Raw genomic sequence first — 26,376 nt, 5'->3', positions numbered from 1 at the left:
TGTGGTTAGGGTTGAGGCTAAGGATGAGTTTGTTGCCATTTTGACCATTTCCGCTTTCAGCACATCAAGCACTGTTCTGAGTGCTGAGGGAGATATGTTAATCAGCTTGGACACAGTCCCTCTCTCACATGGGGCTCACGGTCCAAGTAGGAGGAGGAACGGGTGTCTAATCCCCATTTTTTACAGTTGAGGAAACAGTTGAGAAGTGACTTGCCCAGGCTGCTGCCTTTTGGGGGACTCACAATCTAAGGAAGAAGAGCCCCTAGGAGAGCAGGGTAGTTACACCAACTGCCCTCTGTCTGGAGGACATTTGTCATAGAGCACTTTGAAGCAGTTGTTGTAGCAGTTCAGAGTCCAGTGTGTAGTTTGGGGTGCTGAGTTGCACACCACCGAAGCCCATCACCCAGGCAGTTCCTGAACCCTCAATCCAGCCCTCCATTAGTCAGTAGTATTTATTGAGCACTTACTGTGTGCGGAGTATTGTACTAAGTACTTGGGAAAGACATATTCCTTGCCCACAACAAGCTTCCAATCTACAGCTGGAAATATGACTCAGAATCAGCACTTTACAGCACTTATTAGGGGGGTGACAGTCTGGTACCACACTAAGCACTTCATACAGCACTCTGCACACAGTAATCAATACCATAGATTGATTGATGGTCTGAGGTTGCAGCAGTGAAACTGTTTCAGCCTGAGATGGAAGTTGTAATAATCCAAGCAACACAAGTCCAAGAGATGTGGTTAATTTGGAAACCACATATCTGTCACCTCTGATCTAGGTCGATGAGTTCAACTTGATTGTTGTCCAGAATAAATAGTTCGGGTGGCAATGTGCCTGCCAACAGTGATGAAGGAGTAGTAATGCACAATCAGGCAGTGAGTCCTAAAGATACAGGAGCCACAAGCTAAATCTTAACATCTCATGGGCTTAAGCCAGTTTTTCTACATTCGGTGGTTTTATGCCACAATCCCTTCTTGAAGGACAATTAAGGAGTTAGGTTTAAAGAAAAAAAAAACCCACTAGTACTTAGGTGAAAGACATTTATCAAAATAGTCCTAAACGTCTTTTTCTAATGATTTTTCTCCCCATCCAGTTAAGCAGTTCATTGAACTCAGTGCCTACTCTGTGCAGAGCACTGTTCCAAGTAATTGAGAGAGTACCATCGAAGTAAAAGACAAACACACACACCCCACCCACCCACCCCCGCCTTTAAGGAGCCTATACAAGACCTGGGCTTGTTTTCCTTTGACACTTATATATCAGATTCAGTAATAGTCACACCCATATTTGGTTAAAGTCCAGTCTTGTTTTACTGCAAGAGTCTGATAAAATTTGGTTAGCCTCAGTTGAAAGTTTAAAAGAAACCTAACTTTAAAAATGTTCCCAAATACCCTCTTCTAAGCTAATCGGTAGCAAAACTGGCAATATTTATTTAGCCCCTACTCTGTGTATAGCACTGTACAATGTCCTGGGTTAAAAATGCAGCTGTTCTCCCTAAAGAAAAGGACACAATCCCTGATCCTGTGGAGTCTACAATTAAATTGAGGTGGCTGAGAGGGTGGAGAGCACTTCAGATGAAGGGGGAGGAGAGTAAGCTCACAGAAGTGGGGGCCACTGTTCCCTGTTGTCTAGCTCAGTGTCCTCCCAGCTAATACAGAGAGCAAGTCAAGTATGAGCATATTGCAGTTCTTAGAGAGGCACAGGCAAACACCAGCAAGGTGTCTGTGTGTGAGGCCCATGACATGAGCATGTGTAGAAGCTTCGACAGAAAACATAGTCTCCTGGTAAATTGAGGTGCATTGCCCTTCCCCAAGGGTTAGAGCAGTGCTCTGCACACAGTAGGTACTCAGTGATTACTGCTGATTGATAGATAGAACACAAACTCTCATTTGGTTCTCCAGCAGCTGGCTTCCCCTTGGCTGCCTGCTTTCCTCTAACCTAGTTCCTGATCTTTGATTTCACCAAGAAAAAAATCACAATCTCTCTCTCTCTCCCTCTCCCCCCACCCCCTTCTGTGAGCTTACTCTCCTCCCCTTCGTCTGAAGTGCTCTCCACCCTTTCAGCTTTACCAAACCACATCCCTTCTATCTTTTAAAGCCCTGCTAAAAAGTCACCTCCATCAGGAGATATTCCCAGGTGAGCCATTGCACGAGGACTCCCGGGTTTCTCTCCTTTTTATGAAATTTTTATCCTTCCATGTGTGTTATTCATTTATTATCTGTTCATCAGTTCACGATTCCTTGTCTTCTTAGTGTTCTGTTAACTCCTCAAGAGCCGGGATCTTGTTTCGTATCGTTCCGTAGGTTCCCCAGGGCTCTTAGTTCCATGCCCTGCACACACAGTAGATGCCCAGTAAATACTGTTAAGGTTGAGGGTGTCTCCATCTGAGTGATCCAATATCTCATTCTACTCAGATTTGAAGATAGAAGTGCTCTCTCTGGTCCCTTTTCCATCCAGAAAGAACTGAGATAGGACCCCTGTAATGCCAGCCTTGCACCTTCAAAGTAGAACATGCTGCAGTAGATTAGCCATTTGAACTAGGGTGCATTTGGAGATGGGCCAGCCTGACTTAAGAATGCAGAGGCTCAGGAAACAAACCATTGCTCATCTGTCCACACTCCTTAGAACAATCTATAGCATGACTCGTTTAATGGCTTTAAGTGTGAGGAATGCTTTCTCCTGAGGCCTGGGAAAGCAGTACAGGAAAGTGATTGATTCCCTGAATGGGGAGGCGTAGATCATCCTTGGAAAGGAAAGCCGGGTGGCTGTGAAGCAGGATTTTGTCCTGACACATCTGGGATGTTGGAGAGGTGAGGGGAGGGGAGGTCAGACACTGAGTAAGGTCTGAACCTCTCCGATATGGTGGCCGGAAGTGATTCCCACCGAGTCGCTCAGGTGACAGGACCATCCTTCTAGGTAGCCGCAACTGAAGGGACCACCCACCATCATCATCATCATTATCAATTGTATTTATTGAGCGCTTACTGTTTGCAGAGCACTGTACTAAGCGCTTGGGAAGTACAAGTTGGCAACATATAGAGACAGTCCCTACCCAACAGTGGGCTCACAGTCTAAAAGGGGGAGACAGAGAACAAAACCAAACATACTAACAAAATAAAATAAATAGAATAGATATGTACAAGTAGAATAAATAAATAGAGTAATAAATATGTTCAAACATATATACATATATACAGGTGCTGTGGGGAAGGGAAGGAGGTAAGATGGGGGGATGGAGAGGGGGACGATGGGGAGAGGAAGGAGCTCAGTATGGGAAGGCCTCCTGGAGGAGGTGAGCTCTCAGTAGGGCCTTGAAGGGAGGAAGAGAGCTAGCTTGGCAGATGGGCAGAGGGAGGGCATTCCAGGCCCGGGGGATGACGTGGGCCGGGGGTCGACGGCGGGACAGGCGAGAATGAGGTACGGTGAGGAGATTAGCAGCAGAGGAGCGGAGGGTGTGGGGTGGGCTGTAGAAGGAGAGAAGGGAGGTGAGGTAGGGGCACCACCACCATGCCCCACCAGGGGCATCGCTCATGGCAGAGCCTCTTTATGAAAGCCCCCCAATGCCCCACATGCGAGGGTGCACCATCGCAGCAGCATCTGGAAGTCGCACAGCTTTTCAGCTAAATCCTAAATGCTTCCCTAACCCATGCCCCCCTTTTACTTCCCATCAAAAAGTCCTGAGTGATGAGCAAATTCCTCCTTTCTTTAAGATGATAGTGTGTGGAAATTCCTCTTGTGAATGTAAACAGAACTGATGCCTCTGCCTTTTTAGGAATCCTCTCCTTGAGAGAGCTGTTTTGCTGCTGGTATGCATAAACCTTCTCCATAAGCAGTTCCAGAGTTGACCAGATTGTCCACTCTGGATGCATGTAGGCTCAGGGCCCATTTCTTGCCACTTTTATTCTGGAGCTGGGGACCTGGTTTACAGAGAGGCAAGTGGAGGGGAGGAGAGATCAGACACTAAAGAATCAGCGTGGTATAGTGGAAAAAGCACAGACCCTAGAGTCAGAGGACCTGGGTGCTAATTCTGGCTGCACTGATTTGTCTGCTGTGTGTCCTTGGGTGAGACACTTAACTTTTCTATGCATCAGTTCCCTCGTCTGTAAAATGGGGATTAGGACTGTGAGCCCCACGTGGGACATGGACTACATCTAACCTGATAAGCTTGTATCTAACCCATTGCCTAGTAGGGTGCCTGAAACATTGCAAGTGCTTAACAAATAGCATTAAAACAAAACTTTAAAAAAAACCTCAGTTATTTATCCACCTGAAGTCACTGCCATCATAGAGAGGCCTTTGCCAATTAAGGCATTTGAACTGCAGCTCTGCCTGGGCTTCGAGTACAGTTAATACTATATTGAGTATCCAAAGGAGAGGGGAATTCCCTACCACCACCCTCCTTTTTCGGTTAGCACTCATAATTCTGCTTAGAATTGATCAGTTCTCACTGATGTTCATGGAGTCTCATGAAATTCCAATCATATAAAAATTCACTGGTCTCTCATTAATATCTATGAAATCTAATTGTCATGAAATCAAATAGCCTTGCAACCTAATTAATACCAGAAGACTTAAGTGAGTGCTCTCTCTCTCTCTCTCTCTCTCTCTCTCTCTCTCTCTCTCTCTCTCTCTCTCTCTCTCTCCCTCCCCCTCTCCCCTCCCTCTCCCCCCCTCCCTCTCCCCCCTCCCCCTCCCCGTCCCCCTCTCCCCCCTCCCCCTCCCCCTCCCCCTCTCCCTCTCCCCCTCTCCCCCTCTCCCCCCTCCCCCTCTCCCCCTCTCCCCCTCCCTCCCTTCCCCCTCTCCCCCTCCCCCCCTCCCTCTCCCTCTCCCTCCCTCCTCTTCTTTTCCCTTTCTTCCTCCCTAAACATTGGAAAAAAGTAACATTGCCATCATCTGGCCTCACCCTCGGCTTCAAGGCTCTCCAACACCTCGCCCCCTCCTACCTCACCTCCCTTCTCTCCTTCTACAGCCCACCCCATACCCTCCGCTCCTCTGCCGCTAATCTCCTCACCGTGCCTCGTTCTTGCCTGTCCCGCCATCGCCTCCCGGCCCACGTCATTCCCCGGGCCTGGAATGCCCTTCCTCTGCCCATCCGCCAAGCTAGCTCTCTTCCTCCCTTCAAGGCCCTACTGAGAGCTCACCTCCTCCAGGAGTCCTTCCCAGACTGAGCCCCTTCCTTCCTCTCCCCGTCGTCCCCCCTCTATCCCCCCCATCTTACCTCCTTCCCTTCCCCACAGCACCTATATATATGTATATATGTTTGTACATATTTATTACTCTATTTATTTTACTTGTACCTATCTATTCTATTTATTTTATTTTGTTAGTATATTTGGTTTTGTTCTCTGTCTCCCCCTTTTAGACTGTGAGCCCACTGTTGGGTAGGGACTGTCTCTATATGTTGCCAACTTGTACTTCCCAAGTGCTTAGTACAGTGCTCTGCACACAGTAAGCGCTCAATAAATACGATTGATTGATTGATTGATCTGGCCATGTCCTTGCAGGAAGCCTTTCTCAGGTGCATATTGTCAGCCCAGTCCCCAGCTCCCCAAATTTGAGATTCTTTGGCAACAGGCCATTCCATCTATCCTCTCCTGGCAGCCCCAGCTTTTGCCATGCTTTCCAGATGAATCACCTTCCCGAATTCCAGCAACCAAGGGAGAAAGCGCCCTCCCCAGGCACCCCTCTTCGGACCCTCAGAGAGCGATGGTTGGCCAAGCTGGACTTGGACCGCTCCCGCCCGAGGATGGAGGTGGTCCCTCACAGACCGAGGTGCGGCATCAATGAATCCAAAGGAAAAGGCAGTCACCTCAGTGACCTCATTCATTCTCTCAGCACAGCATCCCGTGAATGAGGGGGAGAATTGTCTTATCCCGTTTGGGAATGAGGAAACATCACAGAAATGTAAATTCCTCTGGTATTAGGGATGAGGTCGCCACATTTGTGCCAATAAATTTGGACATTTCTTTTTATCCCACCATAGCTACTGATAAATCTCTAGAATCTGTCCTTTCCTCTCCATCCACATGGCTACCATGCTGATCCAAGCACTTATTTGCCACCTTAACTACTACTTCAGCCTCCTCCCTGCCTCCTGTCTTTCCCCTCTCCAGACCTTACTTCACTATGCTGCCCATATCATTTTTCTAAAAAAGACCCACTCAGTCCACATCTCCCCTCACCCCAGAAACCTCCAGGTTTGACCATCCATCTCCTCATCAAACAGAAACTCCTCGCCATCGGCTTTAAGGCACTCAAGCAGCTCGCCCCCTCCTACCATGCCTCACTGATCTGTGGACTACAATGCAACCCAACCCACACATTTTGCTTTTCCATCGCCACCCTCAAAGCCCTTCTAGAAATCACATCTCCAAGGGGTCTTCCCTGAGTAAGTCCTCACTTCCTTCATGTGTCCTCCCTTCTGCATAGCTTGTGCACTTGGGTGTGCAGGCCTTTAGCGCTTTGCTATTTACCCCACAGCACTTAGGTATGGCTCCGTCTCTAATTACTTCAGTGCCCGTCTCCCCCTCTAGTCTGTAAGCTTGTGCTCTATATGTTGCCAACTTGTAATAATAATGATGGTATTTATTAAGTGCTCACTATGTACAAAGCACTGTTCTAAACTCTGGGGAGGTTACAAAGTGATCTGGTTGTCCCACGGGGGGCTCACAGTCTTAATCCCCATTTTACAGATGAGGAAACTGAGGCCCAGAGAAATTAAGTGACTTGCCCAAAGTCACACAGCTGACAATTGGCGGAGCCGGGATTTGAACCCATGACCTCTGACTCCAAAGCCCGCACTCTTTCCACTGAGCCATGCAACTTCTCGCTGCTGCTTGTACTTCCCAAGCGTTTAGTACAGGTCTCTGCACACAGTAAGCACTCAATAAATACGATTGAATGAATGAATGAGCAGGGATCACGTCCACCTACTTGATTGTATTGTTCTCTCTCAAATGCTTAGTACAGTGCTCTATATACAGTAAGCGCTCAAAAGTGCTCAGTGATAGGGAGAGGATAGGAGGATGGTGGAAATGGGTCCAGAAGAGAGTGGTTGGGGGCTGGAGGGAGTAGCCAATACTCAAAGCCACAGCTTCGTGGGAATGTAAATGATCTAGGCTTCAGTTGATATTGTCTAGAGTGAATGATATATTAGAGAGAATGTAGTCTTTATCTGGGTTTAATCTTGAAAAGTTCCATAAAAAAATAACACTGAATAACCCAAGATCTTAGCTCTAATGGAAATCTATGTACCTCCCTTTCCCCTTCCCTGCTTTCCTGCACCCCCCGCCCACCAGACCCAAAATCACCCTTAGAAACTTTGTTGTGCAGGATGTATATGAAATTTTAAAATTATTCATATGGGTTAAACATTCCAGGGGGTAGAGTGGAGGTCTTTTACATATCCCAGTAGTTAGGGAGGCATTTATGTGGAACGGATGCATTTGGGAAAAATAGAATTCACAGTTGTTTAACTCCCGTTAGAATGCAGCAGCCAAGGTTGCTTGCTTCCCGACTAAGAGATTGAAAATGGAAAAGAACACCATGGAAGTTAGAACACCTTGGATTTGCAATTAAAACACCCACTGCCTCTCCCTCAACACACCAGGGCCCTGACACCAAAAGGAAGGTCAGGAAAACCCCATGGGGTTCTTCTCCATGGGGGGAACATGCCACATTTTGAGATGGACCTCAGGAATGTTGAGATTTAGAGGATTCCTATTGGTAAACTGCTTTGCGATCCTCTCAAAAAAAGGCATTGCGATCAATTCTTACCAGGGAAGACTTCCCAGCTTGTTAACTGGCCAGATCAGGTCCTTTGCTTTTTTCCCCTCTCTCCCTATTCCTGACAGAGGAGGAGATCATTTCACTAGTTAGACTAAAATAAGGGTGAAACTCAATTTTGTGATAACAGGACTGGATAAGGACCAGCCTGGGTGGTGGGTTGTTTTTTTATGGGATTTGTTAAGCGCTCACTATGTGCCAGGCACAAGCACTGGGGAGACACAAGATAATCAGGTTGGACACAGTCCCTGTTCTACAGGATCTCACAGTCTTAATCTTCATGTTACACAAGAGGTAACTGAGACACAGGCAAGTTAAATGGCAGAGCTGGGATTAGAACTATTAGCTAAAATAAGGTATGTAAAAATTATCTTTAAATTTCCTTATTCCATGCCAGCCGTGTCTCTTCTGGAGATTCAGCTAATATTTGAGGTGATTCCTACTGTTGGTCCAGCAGAATAAGCATAGCTCTGGTCATCTAGAGACATGTGGATAGAGCACAGTCCTGGGAGTAAGAAGGGCACGGGTTCTAATTCCAGCTCTGCCACTTGTCTGCAGTGTGACCTTGAGCAAGTCACTTCACTTCTCTGTGTCTCAGTTGCCTCATCTGTAAAATGGGGATTTAGACTGTGAGCCCCACGTGGGACAGGGACTGTGTCCAACGCGCTTTGCTTGTATCCACCCCTGTGCTTAGTACAGTGTCTGGCACATAGTAAGCGCTTAACAAATACCATAATTATGAATTGTTATTATTTATATTTCAGTCAAATTTCAGCCAGTCAGGGCTGTGCCGTCAGCGGCGAAGATTTCTTACCGAAGAACCACCTAGGGCTTGCCGAGAGATGGACAGAGTCAATCAAATCAAGCTCTAGTGTTCACTGAGCACTTATTGGGTACAGAGCACCATCCTAAGGCCTTGGGAGAGTATGCCACAATAGAGTGTGTCACCCCTCAAGAAGCTCACATCTAGCAGGGAAGACAGATATTAAAATAAATAAAGGATACGTACACAAGTGCTGTGAGGTTGTGGTGGCAGGCATCTCGACAAAATCGCCGGCTAACGTGGGTGGCAGAGACTGCAATGGTTACCAAGGCAACCACCTGTTGGGTCGTGGCACTGCAGCTCAGCATTGCCACTACGCTGCGGTCACTTTGCCCGAAACACAAGTGCGGGCACGTCGAGCCCTTTCCGGGGGCCGCCGAGGGTCAACCACAGGTGGCCTGAGGCCAGCCCCGGAATCCCTTCCTGAAGTCTCAGGAAGCTGAGGTTCAGCCACTGTCTTTGACAGGAAAAGCCTTCTTTTTTAGCGCATGGTGAAGCTCTCAAAGGCGGGGAAACGGTGCCCTTAAAGTTAAGGGGTGTCATCTGGGGACGTCGAGTGCAGGTTAGAGAGGGTCAGGTTCATTTTCTCACCAAACATATCCGCCACATCCTTTCATTTCATTATTCACCTGGACGAGGACCCACCCTCTGTGGCGTGGGTCCTTGCAATTTGTCGTGGGATCACTGGAGCTAATGACGCCTTTGGTACGTTTACTTTGCAGATCTGAAGAGGGAAGCCAGTATCTGTCATATGCTGAAGCATCCACACATTGTTGAACTTTTGGAGACGTACAGCTCAGATGGAATGCTTTATATGGTTTTCGAATTGTAAGTATTTTGTGTCCTTTGGATTTTGGAGTTTTTCTAATAAGGCTAACATTTCTCTTTGAAGTACTTATCGGCTGTTTTGTGGCCAGCCTAGAATCCGAGGGATTTTTTTTAAAAAAAGGAAAAGAAAAACACAATATAAAAGTTTGATGGGTTTTTTAGCCCTGAATGGAAGACTGTGAGCCCCACATGGGACATGGACTGCATCCAACTTGATTAGCTTGTCTCTACCCCAGTGCTTAATGCAGTGCCTGGCATAGAGTAAGAACTTAGCAAGTACCATAAAAAGTCACATAGTGTGTGACATGCAGTCTTGAAAGGGGTATTGATTTTTTGAATCTTGGTCTAGTCCGTGATCCAATTTGTATAAACTAGCCCCATGCCCAAAGCAAACCAAAATGAATATTTTATTCTTAGACATCATTGAAATTTTAGTGGGAAAAGCGCAGACCTGGGTGTCAGAGGACCTGGATTCTAATTTTCAACTCTGCCAATTGATCAGTCAGTGGTATTTTTGGAGCACCTTCTGTGTGCAGAGTACTGTACTAAGCACTTGAGAGAATACAAATTCAATAAAGTTGGTAGACATGATCCCTGTCCTTAAGAAGCATGCCTCTTGGGCTAGTCACTTCTCTTTTTCTCAATTTCCTTATCTGTAAAATGGGGATTAAATATCTTTTCTCCTTCATCCCTTGACTGTGAGCCCCATGTGGGACAGGGCCTGTGCCCAACCCGATCATTTTGTCTCTACCCCAGGGCCTAGTTCAGTGCTGTGCACGTAGTAAACCCCTGACAAATATCCCAATTATTACCTTTATTGTTTCTATTACATTGAGCTAATCGGTGCTCAAGTTGTGAATTTTCCACTAGTGTTAATAGCGTGGATAGAAATAGCACTAAGCAAGGCACCTCCTGGGGCCAGAGAGATAGATAGTAGGTAAACAGTACTGAATTATTTCTGAAACTCAGATCCAGACATAATTTGAAGTAAATCAGGTAGATGTGTTTGAATATTGAGAAGCAGTGTGGCCTAGTGGAAAGAGCACGGGCCTAGGAGTGAGAGGACCTGGGTTCTAGTCCCGCCTCTACCAACTGCCTGCTGTTGGGCCTTGGGCAAGTCACTTCACTCTCCCCCTCTCCCCCCTCTCCATCCCCCCATCTAACCTCCTTCTCTTCCCCACAGCACCTGTATATATGTATGTATGTTTGTACATATTTATTACTCTATTTATTTATTCATTTTACTTGTACATATCTATTCTATTTTATTTTGTTAGTATGTTTGATTTGTTCTCTGTCTCCCCCTTTTAGACTGTGAGCCCACTGTTGGGTAGGGACTGTCTCTATATGTTGCCAACTTGTACTTCCCAAGTGCTTAGTACAGTGCTCTGCACACAGTAAGCACTCAATAAATACGATTGATTGATTGATGGATTCACTTCTCTGTGCCTCACTACCCTCATCTGCAAAATGGGAATTCGATTCCTGTTCTCCCTCGTACTTAGACTGTGAGCCCCATGTGGTGACGGGCTTATCATCTTATCTATCCCAGTGCATAGTACGGTGGTTGACGCACAGCAAAGCGCTCAACAAACCACTATTTGTTTCTTCTTTGACTTCGGTTTCAACAGTATGCCTTTAATAGTTGTCTTATATCACCTTTTGCCTGCCTCTTAAATATTGATTCTCCAAAACTATGTAGATGGAGAGTCTTTTTTTCGGGTCAGTCATTGCAAAGTTATTTGGTCATGCTTTTGAAGCTGTTTTTCACAAAGTCTCTGAAATGTAGCGAGAAGAGAGCACAGGAGGAAATCAATCCAACATTACTTTTGTCTGGTTGGTGTGTACCCCCACCTACTGGTTAGGAGAAAGATTATTTGTGCATGCTGATGCTGCTCTGAAAGTTCTCCCCGTAAATAATCAGCAAGGCCCTTTGTTTCAATCAGGTTAATTTATTGAGCACTTACCGTGAGCAAAGCACTGTACTAAGCCCTTGGTTTCAAAGTATAACAGAATTGATAGAAACAACCAGCTGAAAGTCCTTAGGGGCGTTCTCCACTTCTACACTACTCTGAAACGGGAAAAAGAGAAAAAGGAGTTAAAACAGATTGATCCATTTTGCTACCAGGTGGTATGGAAGGTTTTTTTGGTGGGGGAGGTTTATGGCGTTTAAGTGCTTACTATATGCCAGGCACTGTACGTGGTGTGGGGTACTTACAAGCTAATCAGCTTGGACACATTACCATGTCCCACATGGGGTTCACAGTCTCAATCCCCATTTTACAGATGAAGTAACTGAGGCACAGAGAGGCGAAGCACTTGCCCAAGGTCACACAGCAGACAAGTTACAGAGCTGGGATTTTCTGACTCCCGGGCCCATGCTCTATCCACTAGGCCATGCTGCTTCTGTGTTGATCTTCTTCTGGGTTGATCCTTCCTTGTGTAGATGAAGAAAAAAATCTGCTTGGAGGCAGATAGTGAAGAATGGCTGTAGAGAACCAATCTTCCCCACCTCTCCCGCTCTGTCATTCATGTCAGAATTTTCCAGGATGATTTCGGGCCCAGTCATATTAAGGTGATATCATGGTAACCATTTCTCATGTAGTCTGTCACCCTGGTTAGAATTACATATTTGCTCCTGTCCTAGTGAATACCTCGTAAGACACAGGGTATTTTAACTGGGGTCTAGCATTCTTGATTGATTGTTTCAGAACCACCTTGGATGTGAGATGAAAGATATCTGCCAGCTAACTCCCCAGGGTCTAGATCCTAATCTGAAATCCTCATGGTGTCCAGCCTTAATAATAATAAGAAGAAGAAGAAGAAGAAGAATTGTGGTATCCATTAATCGCTTACTATATGCCAGGCATGGTACTAAGCACTGGAGTGGATGCAAGTAAATCGGGTTGGACACAGTCCCTGTCTCACTTGGGGCTCACAGTCTCAATCCCCATTTTGCAGATGAGGTAACTGAGGCTCAGTGGAATGAAGTGACTTGGTCAGGGTCACACAGCAGACAAATGGCAGAGCTGGGATTAGAACCCAGGTCCTTCTGATTCCCAGGCCCAAAATTGTGGTGAATTAGCATGGAGAACAGTCGACCTCCTTCCACCAGCAATCAGAGATGGGCAGGCAGAGCCCAGAGGAGGATTTCCCCCTTAGACCTTGAGCCCCATGTTGGACTGGGACTGGATCTGACCTGATTATCTTGTATCTGCCCAGTGCTTGGCCCTTGGTAAGCACTTTAACAAATACCACGGTTATTCCCTGTGTCTTATTTTCTCATCTGTAAAATTAGGGATTCAGTATCTGTGTTCCCTCCCCTTTAGACGATGAGCCTCTTATGAAGGAGGGTGGTCTAGTGGATAGAGTACCAGCCTGGGAGTCAGAAGGACCTGGTTTCGAAACCTGACTCTTTCTTATATAATGCAGTGTCTCACCTTTCTTGCCGAAACAAACGCGATGAAGAAATGGGAGTGCACAACACTGTAATGTAGCTGTTGATTAGTCAGAAGGTGAGGACCTGGGTTCTAATCCCAGCTGGGTTCTAAACACAGCTCCACGTCTTGCCTGCTTTCTGACCTTGGGCAAGTCACTCTGCTATGCTTCAGTCTCCTCATCTATAAAATGAGGATTTATTACCTGTTTTTCTGAGCCTCTTTTGTGTCCTGCCTGCCTGATTATGTTTATCTATCCCAGGGCTTGGCGCATAGTAAGTGCTTGAATACCACTGTTATTATTATTATTGTTGCTATTGTTATTATCTGGCATAGAGGGCTTGCAGTAATGACCGTGCAGTATTTTAAGACATTAGCATTGTAAAGCTGATGTTGTTGTATCTGCTTAAAGTTCACTGTTTCCAGTAAATGTATAGTTAGGTGAACTTAACAGTTGCAATTAGTTTCCTATACTACTTTAATGGAGTACTGATAGTGTTAGGGAAACACAATGCATTTCCAAGAGAGGGAAGGACGGGCTACTTGAAGCTTATTGAGAAAGAATTTTTTGGCTTCTTGGAATTCCCCCACAGTGGCAGAAGCCAGGCAGTTGTTAACCCCCAAAATATACAATTCCAATTGTTTTTGAATCCTCTTCCTCCAATCTCTTATATCCTAATGAAGCAACAGTTGACCCCATGCTGTTATTTTTTTAAATAATGTGGAGGTTTTCAAGAGCACAGTTATTGCATTTTGGAAGAAATAACTGTATATCTGAGCAAAGGATGACCGATGAGTTGAGCTGAACAGTGAGGTGGGAACTAGCTGGCGAGTAGATTTGGAGGTGTTGCAGTTTGATATTCTGTAAAGGGAAGGGAAGAGAACCTGTACAATGGGTTGGAATTGGGAGAGCCGAGAGGAGGTTCAGTTAGAAGTTTTCCTTGGGAGGGACGAAGACTGCAAGTTAGGGTGTAGCAGAGAAGAAAATGGAAATCGATTAGTCAGTGGAGTTTATAAAGTACTTTGTGCAGAGCACTGTACTCTGCACTTGGAAGAATACAAAACAGTCAGTAGACATGACTGCTCCCCACAAGCAGCTTATAGTCCAGTGGAAAGATTAGACACCTGGGGGCAAAGAGGCACTATATGAAGCACATAGGAGAGTATATTAGAAAGAGAAGTTTTGATCATTGCCATACAAGCTAACTACAATCAAATTCAGCTAAGCAGGCGTGAAAAAGTAAGCCCAACAGTCTGGAGTGCATGTCTGGGAAAACAATAAATGCCGAAACAGACATTCATTCCAGTGTGGCAAGAGGAAGCAGCATGGTCTAGTGGAAAGAGCAAGGGCCAGGGAGTGAGAAGACCTGGGTTCTAATCCTGGCCCCGCCACTTGCTGCTATGTGGTCTTGGGCAAGTTGCTTAACTTCCCTGTGCTTCAGTCACCTCATCTGTAAAAGAGGGATTAAAGCTATGGAGCTCCATGTGAGACATGGACTGTGTCCAACCTGATTAGCTTGTAGCTACCTCAGTGCTTAGTACAATGCATGGCACATAGTAAGTGCTTAACAAATACCACTAAAAAAAAAAAAAGTGGCTCTTACTAATCATGTGTATCACCCATGCAAAATCCCCTCTTGGGAGTTCTTCCACCCTGATGGTTAATTTAGAGGAAGTTGTGACAAACCGGCATTTCACCATTCCCCCCCAATTTGCTGTGAAACAAAGTGTGTCCTGTAGAGAGTGGAAATATCGTCTGCCATTCTGGGCACTGCCTCTTAGGAAGGACATGATGGAGCTGGAGAAAATTCTGATTAAGGTGTCTGAAGCAATCAGGGAAGAGGGCAGCCTCTCCTTAGACATAGATAGGAAAGGTTACAACTTCACAATATTTTAGTATTTGTTAAGCATTTAATATGTGCCAGGCACTGTTCTAAGCACTGGGGTAGATACAATCTAATCAGGTCGACAGAGTCCATATCCCACATGAGGCTTACAGTCTTAAACCCCATTTTACAGTTGTGCAAACTGAGTCCCAGAAAAGTGAACTGACTTGCCCCAGGTCACACCACAGACCGGTGGTGGAGCCAGGGTTAGAACTGGATCCTTCTGACCCCCAGGCCCATGCTCTGTCCACTAAGCCATGCTGCTTCTCTGCTTCTTGGTCTTGAAACGATGAAGACTGAGAGAGTACAGGACTGACCTCAATGCAGCCTCATGAAGGTTGTGAATCAGTCACAGAGTGGATTTCTGCCAAACTCCAATATTTGGATTTATGTCAAACCCCATTATACCAGGATGAGGAACGCCCGATGAGCCTAGGATGCAGAAGCCACGATGGCCTCCGTAATTCTCTCTTCAAACATTGGTGGTGTGTCCCTGTGTCCTCAAGATTGGCAGCATAAAGTTGAACAGGGCAGTAAATGTCTGTCTATTGTATTGTATTCTCCCAAGTGCTTAATACAGTGCTCTGCACACAGTAAGCACTCAATAAATACAATTGAATGAATGGACAGGCCTGCTCCCAACACACACAATGAGGGTAGCTGTTCATAATGAAGGCAGTCAGGATAATAAGTCTTCCAGTGGCCTGAAAGGATACATGGTCCAAACAGAGTGACGTGGTTTCCCATGAAATAGGCACTGGGAGAATTGGGTTCTGTATAAATAGTACAGGTATCCCCCGCTTTAATTCCAAATCTAATAACAAGTATTAGCCTTGGTGGAGAAGCAACATGGCCTTGTGGATAGAGCATGGCCCTGGGAGTCAGAGGCTCTGGGTTCTAACCCCAGCTCTGCCACTTGTCTGCTGTGTGACCCTGGGCAAGTCATTTAACTTTTCTGTGCCCCAGTCAGCTCATCTGTAAAATGAGGACTAAGACTGGGAGTCCTAAGGGGGACAGGCACTGTGTCTGACCTGATTATCTTATATCGACCCAATGCTTAGTACAGTACAGCACATAATATGTGTTTAACACATGCTACAATGATGATTATGATATTAGCACTTAATAGATGCCTAAGCACTGGGGTAGATACAGGATAATCAGGTCCCACATGGGTCTCACAAAATAAGTAGGAGGGAGCACAATGTTACGCCCCATTTTGTAGTTGGGGGAACTGAGGCAGAGAAAGGTTAAGTGACTTGCCCAAGATCACACAGCAGGAGAGCAGTGAAGCCAGGAGTAGAACCCAGCTCCTCTGACTCCCAAGCCCGTGCTCTTTTCCAGTAGGCCAGGTTGCTTCCCATGGTTTAACTCGCTAACCCTTTAGAAGGGTATTTAATTCCACATCAGGCAGTTTAACCCTGTTGAGGGGTGACTTTGATTTTTAAGTTAAGACTTATGGTGTGAAATTTAAGAGCATATTTATTTCCTTGCTGAGAAATCTAGGCTAACTAGGCTACCTTGCAAAAGTATACCTAAATGTATCCATGCTCCAAATAGTAGAATGGACATGAAATTAGCCTGTGTGCCCCTATCAACAACAGTTTGAGCACACTGAAGTTTCTTTTTATTACAAATCAAAACCGGGTCCAATTTTAGAGGCTTGGCTCTGAATTTTTAAGTTTCTTCTAGCTAAGAGGATGCCAACCAAAAGAAATTACATGTTTATTTGTAAGCAGGATATTTATGTGGTAATTGTCTTGAATAGTGTCTGGTGCTTTTAGTTAAATAGTAAATCCTAAATTGGGAAGCCAAGGGACTTTAATTACCCTATTATATATTATGCCATAGGGAGACTTACACAGTGATTAACATGGGTTTAAAATCCATTTGTCAGGACAGCAGGCTTTAGTGTTTTTTTCCATTATTAGCAATTTGCATTTTTGATGAACTCATACTTTTTGCAGCACCACATCTATTTGAAACGTGCCTGTTGAACAAAAGTATGTGTGGTGATTGTGGGTACATCAGAGGGCTAAAATTGCAGCTTTTGTGTTGTGCAGCAATAAAAATTATATGACATGATTTTCATTTAGTCAAAGATCTGCATATAATGTTTTCCCATTCAATCCCATCTGGCATATTTCTTATCGCCTGTAGTAATCTGTGAGTATCAGGTGCTATTGCCCATAAAGACAAGCCATTTGTGCTGTCAGAGTATCAATCAATCAATCAATCAATCGTATTTATTGAGCACTTACTGTGTGCAGAGCACTGTACTAAGCGCTTGGGAAGTACAAGTTGGCAACATATAGAGACGGTCCCTACCCAACAGTGGGCTCACAGTCTAGAAGGGAGAGACAGAGACCAAAACAAAACATATTAACAAAATAAAATAAATAGAATAGATATGTACAAGTAAAATAAATAAATAAATAGAGTAATAAATACGTACAGACATATATACATATATACAGGTGCTGTGGGGAAGGGAAGGAGGTAAGGCGAGGGGGTGGAAAGGGGGTGTAGGGGGAGAGGAAGGAGGGGGCTCAGTCTGGGAAGGCCTCCTATATTTTAGCATTCACTTTTTTTGGTAGTTCATACAAGAACCAAGAAGCTGTAACTTGCACACTTGTTAGGAAATAAAAAATTAAAAATATTCCTGCATCAGTTGTGGCCAGACAGGCATCTGGGTTTGTTTTTTTTATGGTATTGAGTGCTTACTGTGTGCTAGGCACTGTTATAAATGCTGGGGTAGATACAATAAGACGATTGTATAGGGCATTACACTTTGTAGTGGGTTCTGGGGTGCTACTTAGATGTCAGCCAGTCATATTTATTAAGCGCTTACTGTGTGCAGGGCACTGTACTAAATGCTTGGGAGAGTACAATATAACAGTAAACAGACATATTCCCTGCCCACAATGAATTTACAGTGTAAAGGGGGAGACAGACATAGAAATAAATAAATGATAGATATGTACATAAGTGCTCTGGGTTTGGAAGGGGGACTGACTAAAGGGAACAAGTCAGGGTGACAAAACAGAAAAGGAAAGGAGGACTTGGGGAAGAGATGTTAAGTTCCTTGAAGGAATAAACCATGGCCTAGTGGCAGGAGCATGGGTTTGGGAGTCAGAGGGCATGGGTTCTAAACCTGGATCTGCCACTTTTCTGCTGTGTGACTTTGGGCAAGTCACTTCTCTTCTCTGTGTCTCAGTTACCTCATCTGTAAAATGGGGATTAAGACTGTGAGTCCCATGTGGGACAGGGACTGTGTTCAACCTGATTACCTTGTATATACCCCAAATTAGAACAGTGCTTGGCACATAGTGCTGAACAAGTACTATAATAATTATTAAGCCCTTTAGGTTCTAGGGGAGATTCTCAATTTGCCATGTTTGGAACAAGGTCTCAAGTGGATGCTCAAAGACTTGATGCCTAGGCAAACATTAGGGCATTTGATTTTATCTAAGAAGGGTAGACATTGAATAGGAAGGTAGATAGGTATGGGCTTGTTTTCTTTACTCACGTAATGACTTTCTAGCGAGATTTTTTGTTTTGTCAGGACTGTGGAATTAAAATATTTATCATTCAGACATCTTGATAAATGAGGCTCTGCAGAGGTGACTGGGTCCTCCTTGCCCAGAAAACAACTGCAGAGCAAATGGGCTCTAAATCCATATCACTCGGTTTGGTTTCAGTTGGCTCTAACTATGTTTTTAAATGGTATTTAAGTGCTTGCTATATGCCATGCACTGTACTAAATGCTGGGGTAGATACAAGCTAATCAGGTTGAACATAGTCCGTGTCCCCCATGGAGCTCACAGTCCTAATCCCCATTTAAGAAAGGTGGTAACTGAAGCACAGAGAAGTTAGGTGACTTTGCTAAGGGCACACAGCAGGCAAGTGGAGGAGCCGGGATTAGAACCCACATCCTTCTGACTCCCAGGCTTGTGCTGTATCCACGAGGCCACACTGCATCTACATTGGAAATTTGGTTTCAGTGCTTGGCAGGATTAGCACCTCCAAATTAGATCTCTGGTTTGTGAAATCAGAGTTAGTGGACAGAAGTTGTGGTTTTGATGTGGACATTTAAAAAAAGCTCTACACTGTTTTCAGTTGTCCTTAGCATATTTGTATTTTAATTGAGGCCTTTCCTGATTAGTAATTTCTCCCAGCCAGATCCAGTCATCAGGTCATTTTATCTCACCCTTCATGATCTGCTCTCTGGTTGCTTCACATGTTCTTTCTTTGGAAGATCATAACGTTTAGACTTGTGTGCTTTCACCCCTCCATCCCTGCTTTAGAAACTTTCCATGTTTCTCAAGATGTAGAAGAGTCCTCCACAAATCTTAGAAAAGACTCTGTGTAAACCATGATGTTTTTCCTTAATTTTAATGTTGCTTCTTAAAAGAGGCCTATCAATTTTCCTTTATGATTTGGAAAAATATCAAAAATAATTTGAGATTTGAACGTGGTTTTATCCTCCTCAGTGACATACAGTGAATCCATCCATTTGGTTTCCAGTTGGCTTGTAAATGGTGCTGTTTAGCCTCTTATTTGGAACACTTGCCCTCCAACCTGAATTTAACTTAATTGTTTTCATTCTCACATTTTCATGTGTTCTCCTCAGAGTGTTTCATTTCAGAGAGTAGCATAGCCTAGTGGATAGATCACAGGCCTGCAAGTCAGAAGGACCTGAGTTCTAATTCTGGTTCTGCCACTAGTCTGCTCTGTGACCCTGGACAAGTCACTTCACTCTGCCTCAGTTCCCTTGTCTGTAAAGAGGGGATTTAGACTATGAGCCCAGTGTGAGACATGGACAGTGGCCAACCTGATTAGTTTGTACCTACCTCAGTGCTTAGTACAGTGCCTGACACATAGTAAGCACTAAACTTAATACCATTAAAAAAAAATAAAAGAAGCCCAACACTTACTGTCCCTTCGATTCTGCCACCTTTCTATCCCCAGCATATCATGGTAGAGCGGGACCAGAATGACTTCTTCCTTCTGCATCCCAAACCTCAGCATTTTTTTTTTTACCCGTCCTGTTGGAAACTAACGTGGAGTTCTGAAACAATAATCTGCTTAAATCATTCTTTCTAGATAGGATAGTTTCATAATTAGTACATTGACCAGTCTGGCAGCTTCTGGTTTGGTTGAAGTGTTTCTCTCCCCACCAGTAAATAATAATAATAATAGCATTTATTATGCACTTTACTATGTGCAAAGCACTGTTCTAAGTGCTAGGGGGGATACAAGGTGACCAAGTTGTCCCACGTGGGACTCACAGTCTTAATCCCCATTTTACAGATGAGGTAACTGAGGCTCAGAGAAGTTAAGTGACTTGCCCAAGGTCACACAGCAGACATGTGGCAGAGTCGGGATTAGAACCCATGACCTCTGACTCCCAAGCCCGTGCTCTTTCCACTGAGCCATAAATAAAAACAGTAGTCTTTACCTGTTATCAGGAGTTTAAATCTGATTAGCCACAAATCTGAAATGGACTGATTCACTGAGCAAACTTTGAAATTCAAAAAAAAATATTAAAGTATAGGTGTTAATAATAGTAATTGTGGTATTTATTAAGCACTTACTACGTGCCAGGCACTGTACTAAGCACAAGTTCAAAGTAAATCACAGGATTTACATGAAATGTTCTTTTAAAAAAAAATAAATTGGGAAACAATAGGTACAAGGAGGTGGTATTTAGAAAAGTGTCTCCCTTGGTTTTGTTCATTCTCAACTTAGCATTTTTGCTCAGAATGAGGGCTGCCTGCCCAGACAGCCGCCTTTGTGGTTAGTCTCTTCATTTTTTTCAGTGACTCTCTCAGGCACAAGAGAGGCGTCATTTTAAACTGTGAATGAAAGCACAACAAAAAAGATTTAGAAAGCTGTGGGGAAGAGATCAACAGAGATAGGTAGAGCAGCGCCCAGATACTCATCTCTTACGCGCATTTGTTCAGTTTTTCAGGCGTGCAAGGGATTGGTAAGCAGTTGTGAAGGGGTTTAACACTAGCTGGGGTTAATGCATTGTGTGAAGCACTCGGAAAGTCCACTTGGGAAAATCGCATTCCCTGCCTACAAGGAGCTTGCTCCCTTAATGGGGAGAGATAAATAGAACAGTATTTCCTACTAGAGTGTGATCAGAATGAATAAACGTACAATTGGAAAGTATTTACACACAAATGCTGTTGTCACAAGTGGGTAGTAATGATAGTATTTATTAAGTGCTTACCTTGTGCAGAGCACTGTACCAAATGCTGGGAGAGAATACCCAGGTGGGAATTAGACACAGTCCCTGTTCTTCAGGGGGCTGTGACTCTTGGGGTTATGGGAATTGGACAGGGAGGGTTTGTTGGAGGAGGTTGGATTTCAGGAGGGACTCAAACATGGGGAGATGGATGACTGTCAGATTTGGGGAGGGAGGGAGGGAGAGAGGAGTTCCAGGCCTTGATGAACAGGGTTGATAAAGGGGATGGAGGTGGAGAGACTGCAAGGTAGGGAAGGTAGCATGGTACTCTGTGGAAAATTTGCCCCTGGGTGTTCTTTTTTCTTTTTAATGGCATTTATTAAGTGCTTACTATGTGTAAAACACTGTTCTAAGCGCTGGGGAGGTTACAAGGTGATCAGGTTGTCCCACAGGGGGCTCACAGTCTTAATCCCCATTTTACAGATGAGGTCACTGAGGCCCAGAGAAGTGAAGTGACTTGCCCAAAGTCACACAGCTGACAATTGGAAGAGCCGGGATTTGAACCCATGACCTCTGACTCCAAAGCCCGGGCTCTTTCCACTGAGCCACGTTGCTTCTCTGTGTTCTTCACAGTTAATAATATACTACTACCAATAATAATAATGGTATTTATTCAGCACCTGTGTGCCAAGCACTGTATTAAGCGCTTGGGTGGATGCAAGCAAATCGGGTTTAATACAATCCCTGTCCCAGGTGGGGCTCACCACCTTCAATCCCCATTTTACAGAGAAGGTAACCAAGGCCCAGGGAAGTGAAGTGACCTGCCCAAGGTCACAAAGCAGACAAGTGGCAGAGAAGGCACTCAATTAACACTGTTGACAGAGCGTTCTCAAAACTTAAGTTGCATGAACCAAATACAAGTGCCATTGTTGTTGTTATTATTATGGGCCATAAAGCAAGCTTCTCTCTGGGGTTTTTCTGCTGTCCCTTTTGTTCTCACATTCACCAACCTCGGCTTTTATGGAGAGGCAAGGATCATGGGGAAAGAACTTTAAAACCATTATTTCTGGGACCTAAAGTTCTAAGATTGGAGTAGCCACTTTGGAACCTCTCAAACCCATCCTGAACCCACTCCAGATTCCAAATCTAGAAAGCTGTGTCAGCCAAACCAATCCAAACCCAGGACCACATTATTCTAATCCCAGCTCCACTGCTTGTCTGCTTCATAACCTAGGGCCAGTCGGTTCACTTTTCTGGGCCTCAGTTGCGTTATCTGTAAAATGGGGATTGAGATGTTGAGCCCACTGTGGGACAGGGACTGTGTCCAACCCGATTTGCTCGCATCCACCCCAGCGCTTAGTTCAGTGCCTGGCACAAAGGAAGTGCTTAGCAAACACCACAGTTATTATTACTGTTATTCTTTGAGGTAGAGGCCTCTAGAGGACATCATGCAGACCCCCTCACCATAGAGAGCAGAAGTCCCTTGGCCACCGGCGTCTTGTGGCAACCACCTCAGTGACCCCAGCAATAGTTCTGCTTGTGGAAGAGTGAGGAGTTGAGGAAAAAAAACAGCCAGATAGTTCTATCAATCAGTAATACTGAGCACTTACTGTGTGCAGAGCAGTGCACTAAGCACTTGCGAGAGCACAGTGGAGTTAGCTGCCATGATCCCTGCCCTCAAGAAGCTTACAGTCTAGTGGGAAGACTATTTCTTGCAGTCTGGTCTAATGGGTAGAGCTTGGGTGTGGGCGTCAGAGGGACCTGGGTTCTGATCCCGGCTTCGCCATTTGTCTGCCGTATGACCTAAGGCATGTCACTTCACTTCATTGAGGTAACTAGAGCCCCAGTTACCTCATCTGTAAAATGGGGATTAAGTACCTGATCTCCCTCCTATTTAGGCTATAAACCCCATGCAGGACAGGGACCGTGTTCAGCCTAATTAACCTACACCAGCACTTTGAACAGTGTTTAACTCATAGTAAGTGCTTAACAAACACCCTGTAAAAAAAACACCCACCTCGTGTTTTCTGAGGTTTAATCCCAAGGATCATATTTCAATCAATCAATCAATGGTATTTATTCAACACTTATTACTTGCAGAGCACTGTACTGAGCACTTGGGAAAGTACAATACAACAGAATTATTGGACACGTTTCCTACCCATAATGAGCTTCTAGTGTAGAAGGGGAGACAGACATGAATATAAATAAATGATTTATATATAATTTAAAGATATGTGCATAAATATTGTGGGGTTGGAGGTGGAGGAAATATCAAATGTCCAAAGGTCACAGATCCAAGTGCCGAGATGACACAGAAGGGAGAGCGAGCCACGGAAAAAAGGGCTTAATCGGGGAAGAATATTTGAGTAGATGTGACATTTTCAGTTTGCTGAAAAGACACTGGAGGAGTTGCCAGGAGAATTCCCCACAGCTCTCACCTTCAATTTCTCACCCGTCTTCCCCTCTGTAATGCCTAGGTCAGGCACTGATAACCTCTGTAAAGGTTAGGTTAGGAAATAATGTTGCCTATCGGAAAGATCCCAGGCCTCAGAGTCAGAGGACCTGGGTTCTAATCCCAGCTCTGCCACATAATAATAATAATGGCATTTATTAAGCGCTTACTATGTGCAAAGCACTGTTCTGATACTATGTGCAAAGTACTGTTCTAAGCGCTGGGGAGGTTACAAGGTGATCAGGTTGTCCCACGGTGGGCTCACAGTCTTAATCCAAATGTCTTCTGTGTGGCGTTAGGCAAGTCACTTCACTTCTCTGGGCCTCAGTTCCCTCATCTGGAAAATAGGGATTAAGACCGTGTGCCACTTGTCGGACAGGGACTGCGTCCAACCTGATTACCTTGTATCTACCCCAGCACTTAGAACGGTGCTTAACACATAGTAAGCACTTAACAAATACTGTATTATTATTATCATTATTATTAGTAGTAATAATAATAATAAACCTAAATCTGGGTGGTTCAATTCTTGAAAACACCTTGCAAAGCTGATCTCATTGTGGAAGAGAAAATGGGTGGCTTCACATTGCTTAAACCCAGATGAAATCCATAGGCAAGTCTGAATTGTCTCCCTTGTCTCCTTGTCTCCCCCTTCTAGACTGTGAGCCCACTGTTTGGGTAGGGACCGTCTCTATATGTTGCCAATTTGTACTTCCCAAGCGCTTAGTACAGTGCTCTGCAAACAGTAAGCGCTCAATAAATACGATTGATTGATTGATTGAATTTCCTCAGAATGAAAGCACTAAAAAGCCGGTATATTACTGACCTTTTAAAAAGATTCTGGTTTCCCTATCAGAAAACTTGAACTTCACATCTTTAAAAAGGCGTTAAACCTGTTGAGAAGGAACTGTGTTTCTCATGAAACAGATGCAACAGATGTAGCCGAAGGGACAGGGAGCGTCACCCAGCCCAGGTGGTACGGGACAACCTCAGCTCATGACCTAGAGGCCGGTCAGGAAGGGCGGGAGAAAGCTTGAGGCTGATGGGATTGGAGACTCTTGAATAGAGACCTGCTTTTACCTCAGTGATCTGTTCTCCTGGGCCTAGTTTAGTGCTCGTCCCCTTCCCCCCGATAGACCTCAATCACTGCTGTTGATGGGCATGATGGGCTTGGGGGGGAGCAGGAGGATCTAGTGGGATGCAAACAGCCCCTTCACCCACTCCCAGTGTCCATTCAGGATCCTTTTGAATTCTGCTCATGGTGCCATCCGGCCAACTCCCACCCCTGCTCACGGAGGATGAGTTGACGGTTACTGTTCCGGAGGTAATGAGCCCTGCTCATATCCTCATTAAAACCTACTGAGGCTCCCTCTAGACTGTAAGCTCCTTGTGGGCAGGGAACATGCCTGCCATCTTTGATACTGTACCTTCCCTAGCACTTAGTACAGTGCTGTGCACATAGTAAGCTCTCAGTAAATGCCACTGGTGGATTTTTTTGTTTTCTATCATTATTGTAGTATACTGTATTGTAATTTATCTGTTTATTTATATTAATGTCTGTTTCCCTCTCTGGACTGTGAGCTTGTTGTGGGCAGGAATGTATCTATTGTTATATTATACTCTCCCAAGCGCTTAGTACAGTGCTTTGCACACAATAAGCACTCAATAATTATAATTTAATGAGTATTCAGCACTTACCATGTGTAAAGAGCTGTTTTAAGTGCTGGGGTAGATAAAAGTTTATCAAGTGAAACAAATCCCTGTCCCATATGGAGCGTAGAGTCTAATTAGGAGGGATAACTGGTATTGAATCCCCATTTTACAAATAAGGAAACTGAGGCACAGAGCATACAGTAGAGTGAGAGTGTACCAAATCCATCTCTGTCCCATCTAGCAAGGGAGACAGACATTTAAATTAGTTACAGGCAGGGGAAGCCGCAGAGCAGAAGGACCCATTTTTGGAATAGTGGGGATGGTCTTTGCCGCCCTGTCCGCACTGTCTTACCAGATCCCCAAGTGCCCAGCTTACACGCATGATGAGGCGCCCGGCGAGAAGCAGGTGCAGTCTGTGGTTGGAGTACAGAATTTTTCTCAGATCTCAGTGGCAGCAAACACCACCATGCTCTCACGCATTTCATAAGTCCCTGTTGTCCGTGAGTGATTTAGGAAGGGTCAAATTGGATGTGACCCTCTGCCCAAAAAGTAAGACCAGAGCCAGAAAAATGGCAGTAGCATCAAAGCATTGTGGAAACACTTGTGTACTCCACCCCAACAAGCCCTGCTTACATATCCTTACACTCTGCCATTTCCCTTGTCTGCCATTCATTTTAATGTCTGTCTTCCCCAACTGGAATAGAAGCTATCTGTGGGCAGGGACCATGCCTATCACTCTACTGTATCCTCCCAAGGGCTTAGTGTAGTGCCATGCACACAGTGTGTACTCAATAATTCCATTGATGATAATAATAGTGGTATTTATTAAGCATTTAGTATGTGTCAGGCATTGTACTCCGTGCTGGGTTGGATACAACTCGCATCGAAGTTTTCTGGCCAAAATTATAACTGGGCAACATGCAAGGATGAAACTATCGTTTTGGGGGAGCAGAGAGTGTTTTTAGGGGCTTACTAATAGGCTAGGATTGTCAAGGGCTGTCCGATTTTAAGATCTTCTCCTGACTTTCAAGTAAAAGCAGGCTGCACTAAGTCTGAGCATAACGTTGTGGTCGTAGAGCAGGCGTTCAGCCTGGCTGCTCACTTCAAACCTGACTGCATCAACCAGTTCCCTCTGAACACCCAGATTCAGCCATTCATAACAAATTGTCTGCCATCTGGGCTGCCGGTTATGTGCATGTCAAGGTTACAAGCTTTTCATGAGTTGAAAACTGGAGTTTCCTTCTTGATAATGATAGTAATAATAATAATAGTTCTGGATTTTAAGCACTTTTTATGTACAAATCCATCTGCC

The 26,376-nt window shown here is 44.8% G+C and overlaps 1 protein-coding gene across 16 annotated transcripts in view; it reads left to right on the top strand.

The window, feature by feature from the left end:
* Positions 1-26,376, top strand: part of CASK (calcium/calmodulin dependent serine protein kinase) — a 303,724-nt gene that overhangs the window by 109,181 nt on the left and 168,167 nt on the right. For 15 of the 16 annotated variants that reach the window (XM_038760027.1, XM_038760033.1, XM_038760030.1 and 12 more), the window contains one exon: positions 9,335-9,440. In XM_038760027.1, the coding sequence (XP_038615955.1) occupies positions 9,335-9,440 (106 nt within the window). Of the gene's footprint in view, positions 1-9,153; positions 9,175-9,334; positions 9,441-26,376 lie in introns of those variants that run through there. The other variant, XM_038760037.1, reaches the window with a different exon arrangement.

This window comes from Tachyglossus aculeatus, chromosome 18, assembly GCF_015852505.1.
Source record: "Tachyglossus aculeatus isolate mTacAcu1 chromosome 18, mTacAcu1.pri, whole genome shotgun sequence".
Lineage (NCBI taxonomy): Eukaryota > Metazoa > Chordata > Mammalia > Monotremata > Tachyglossidae > Tachyglossus > Tachyglossus aculeatus.
This window is presented reverse-complemented; position numbering and strand designations above follow the sequence as displayed.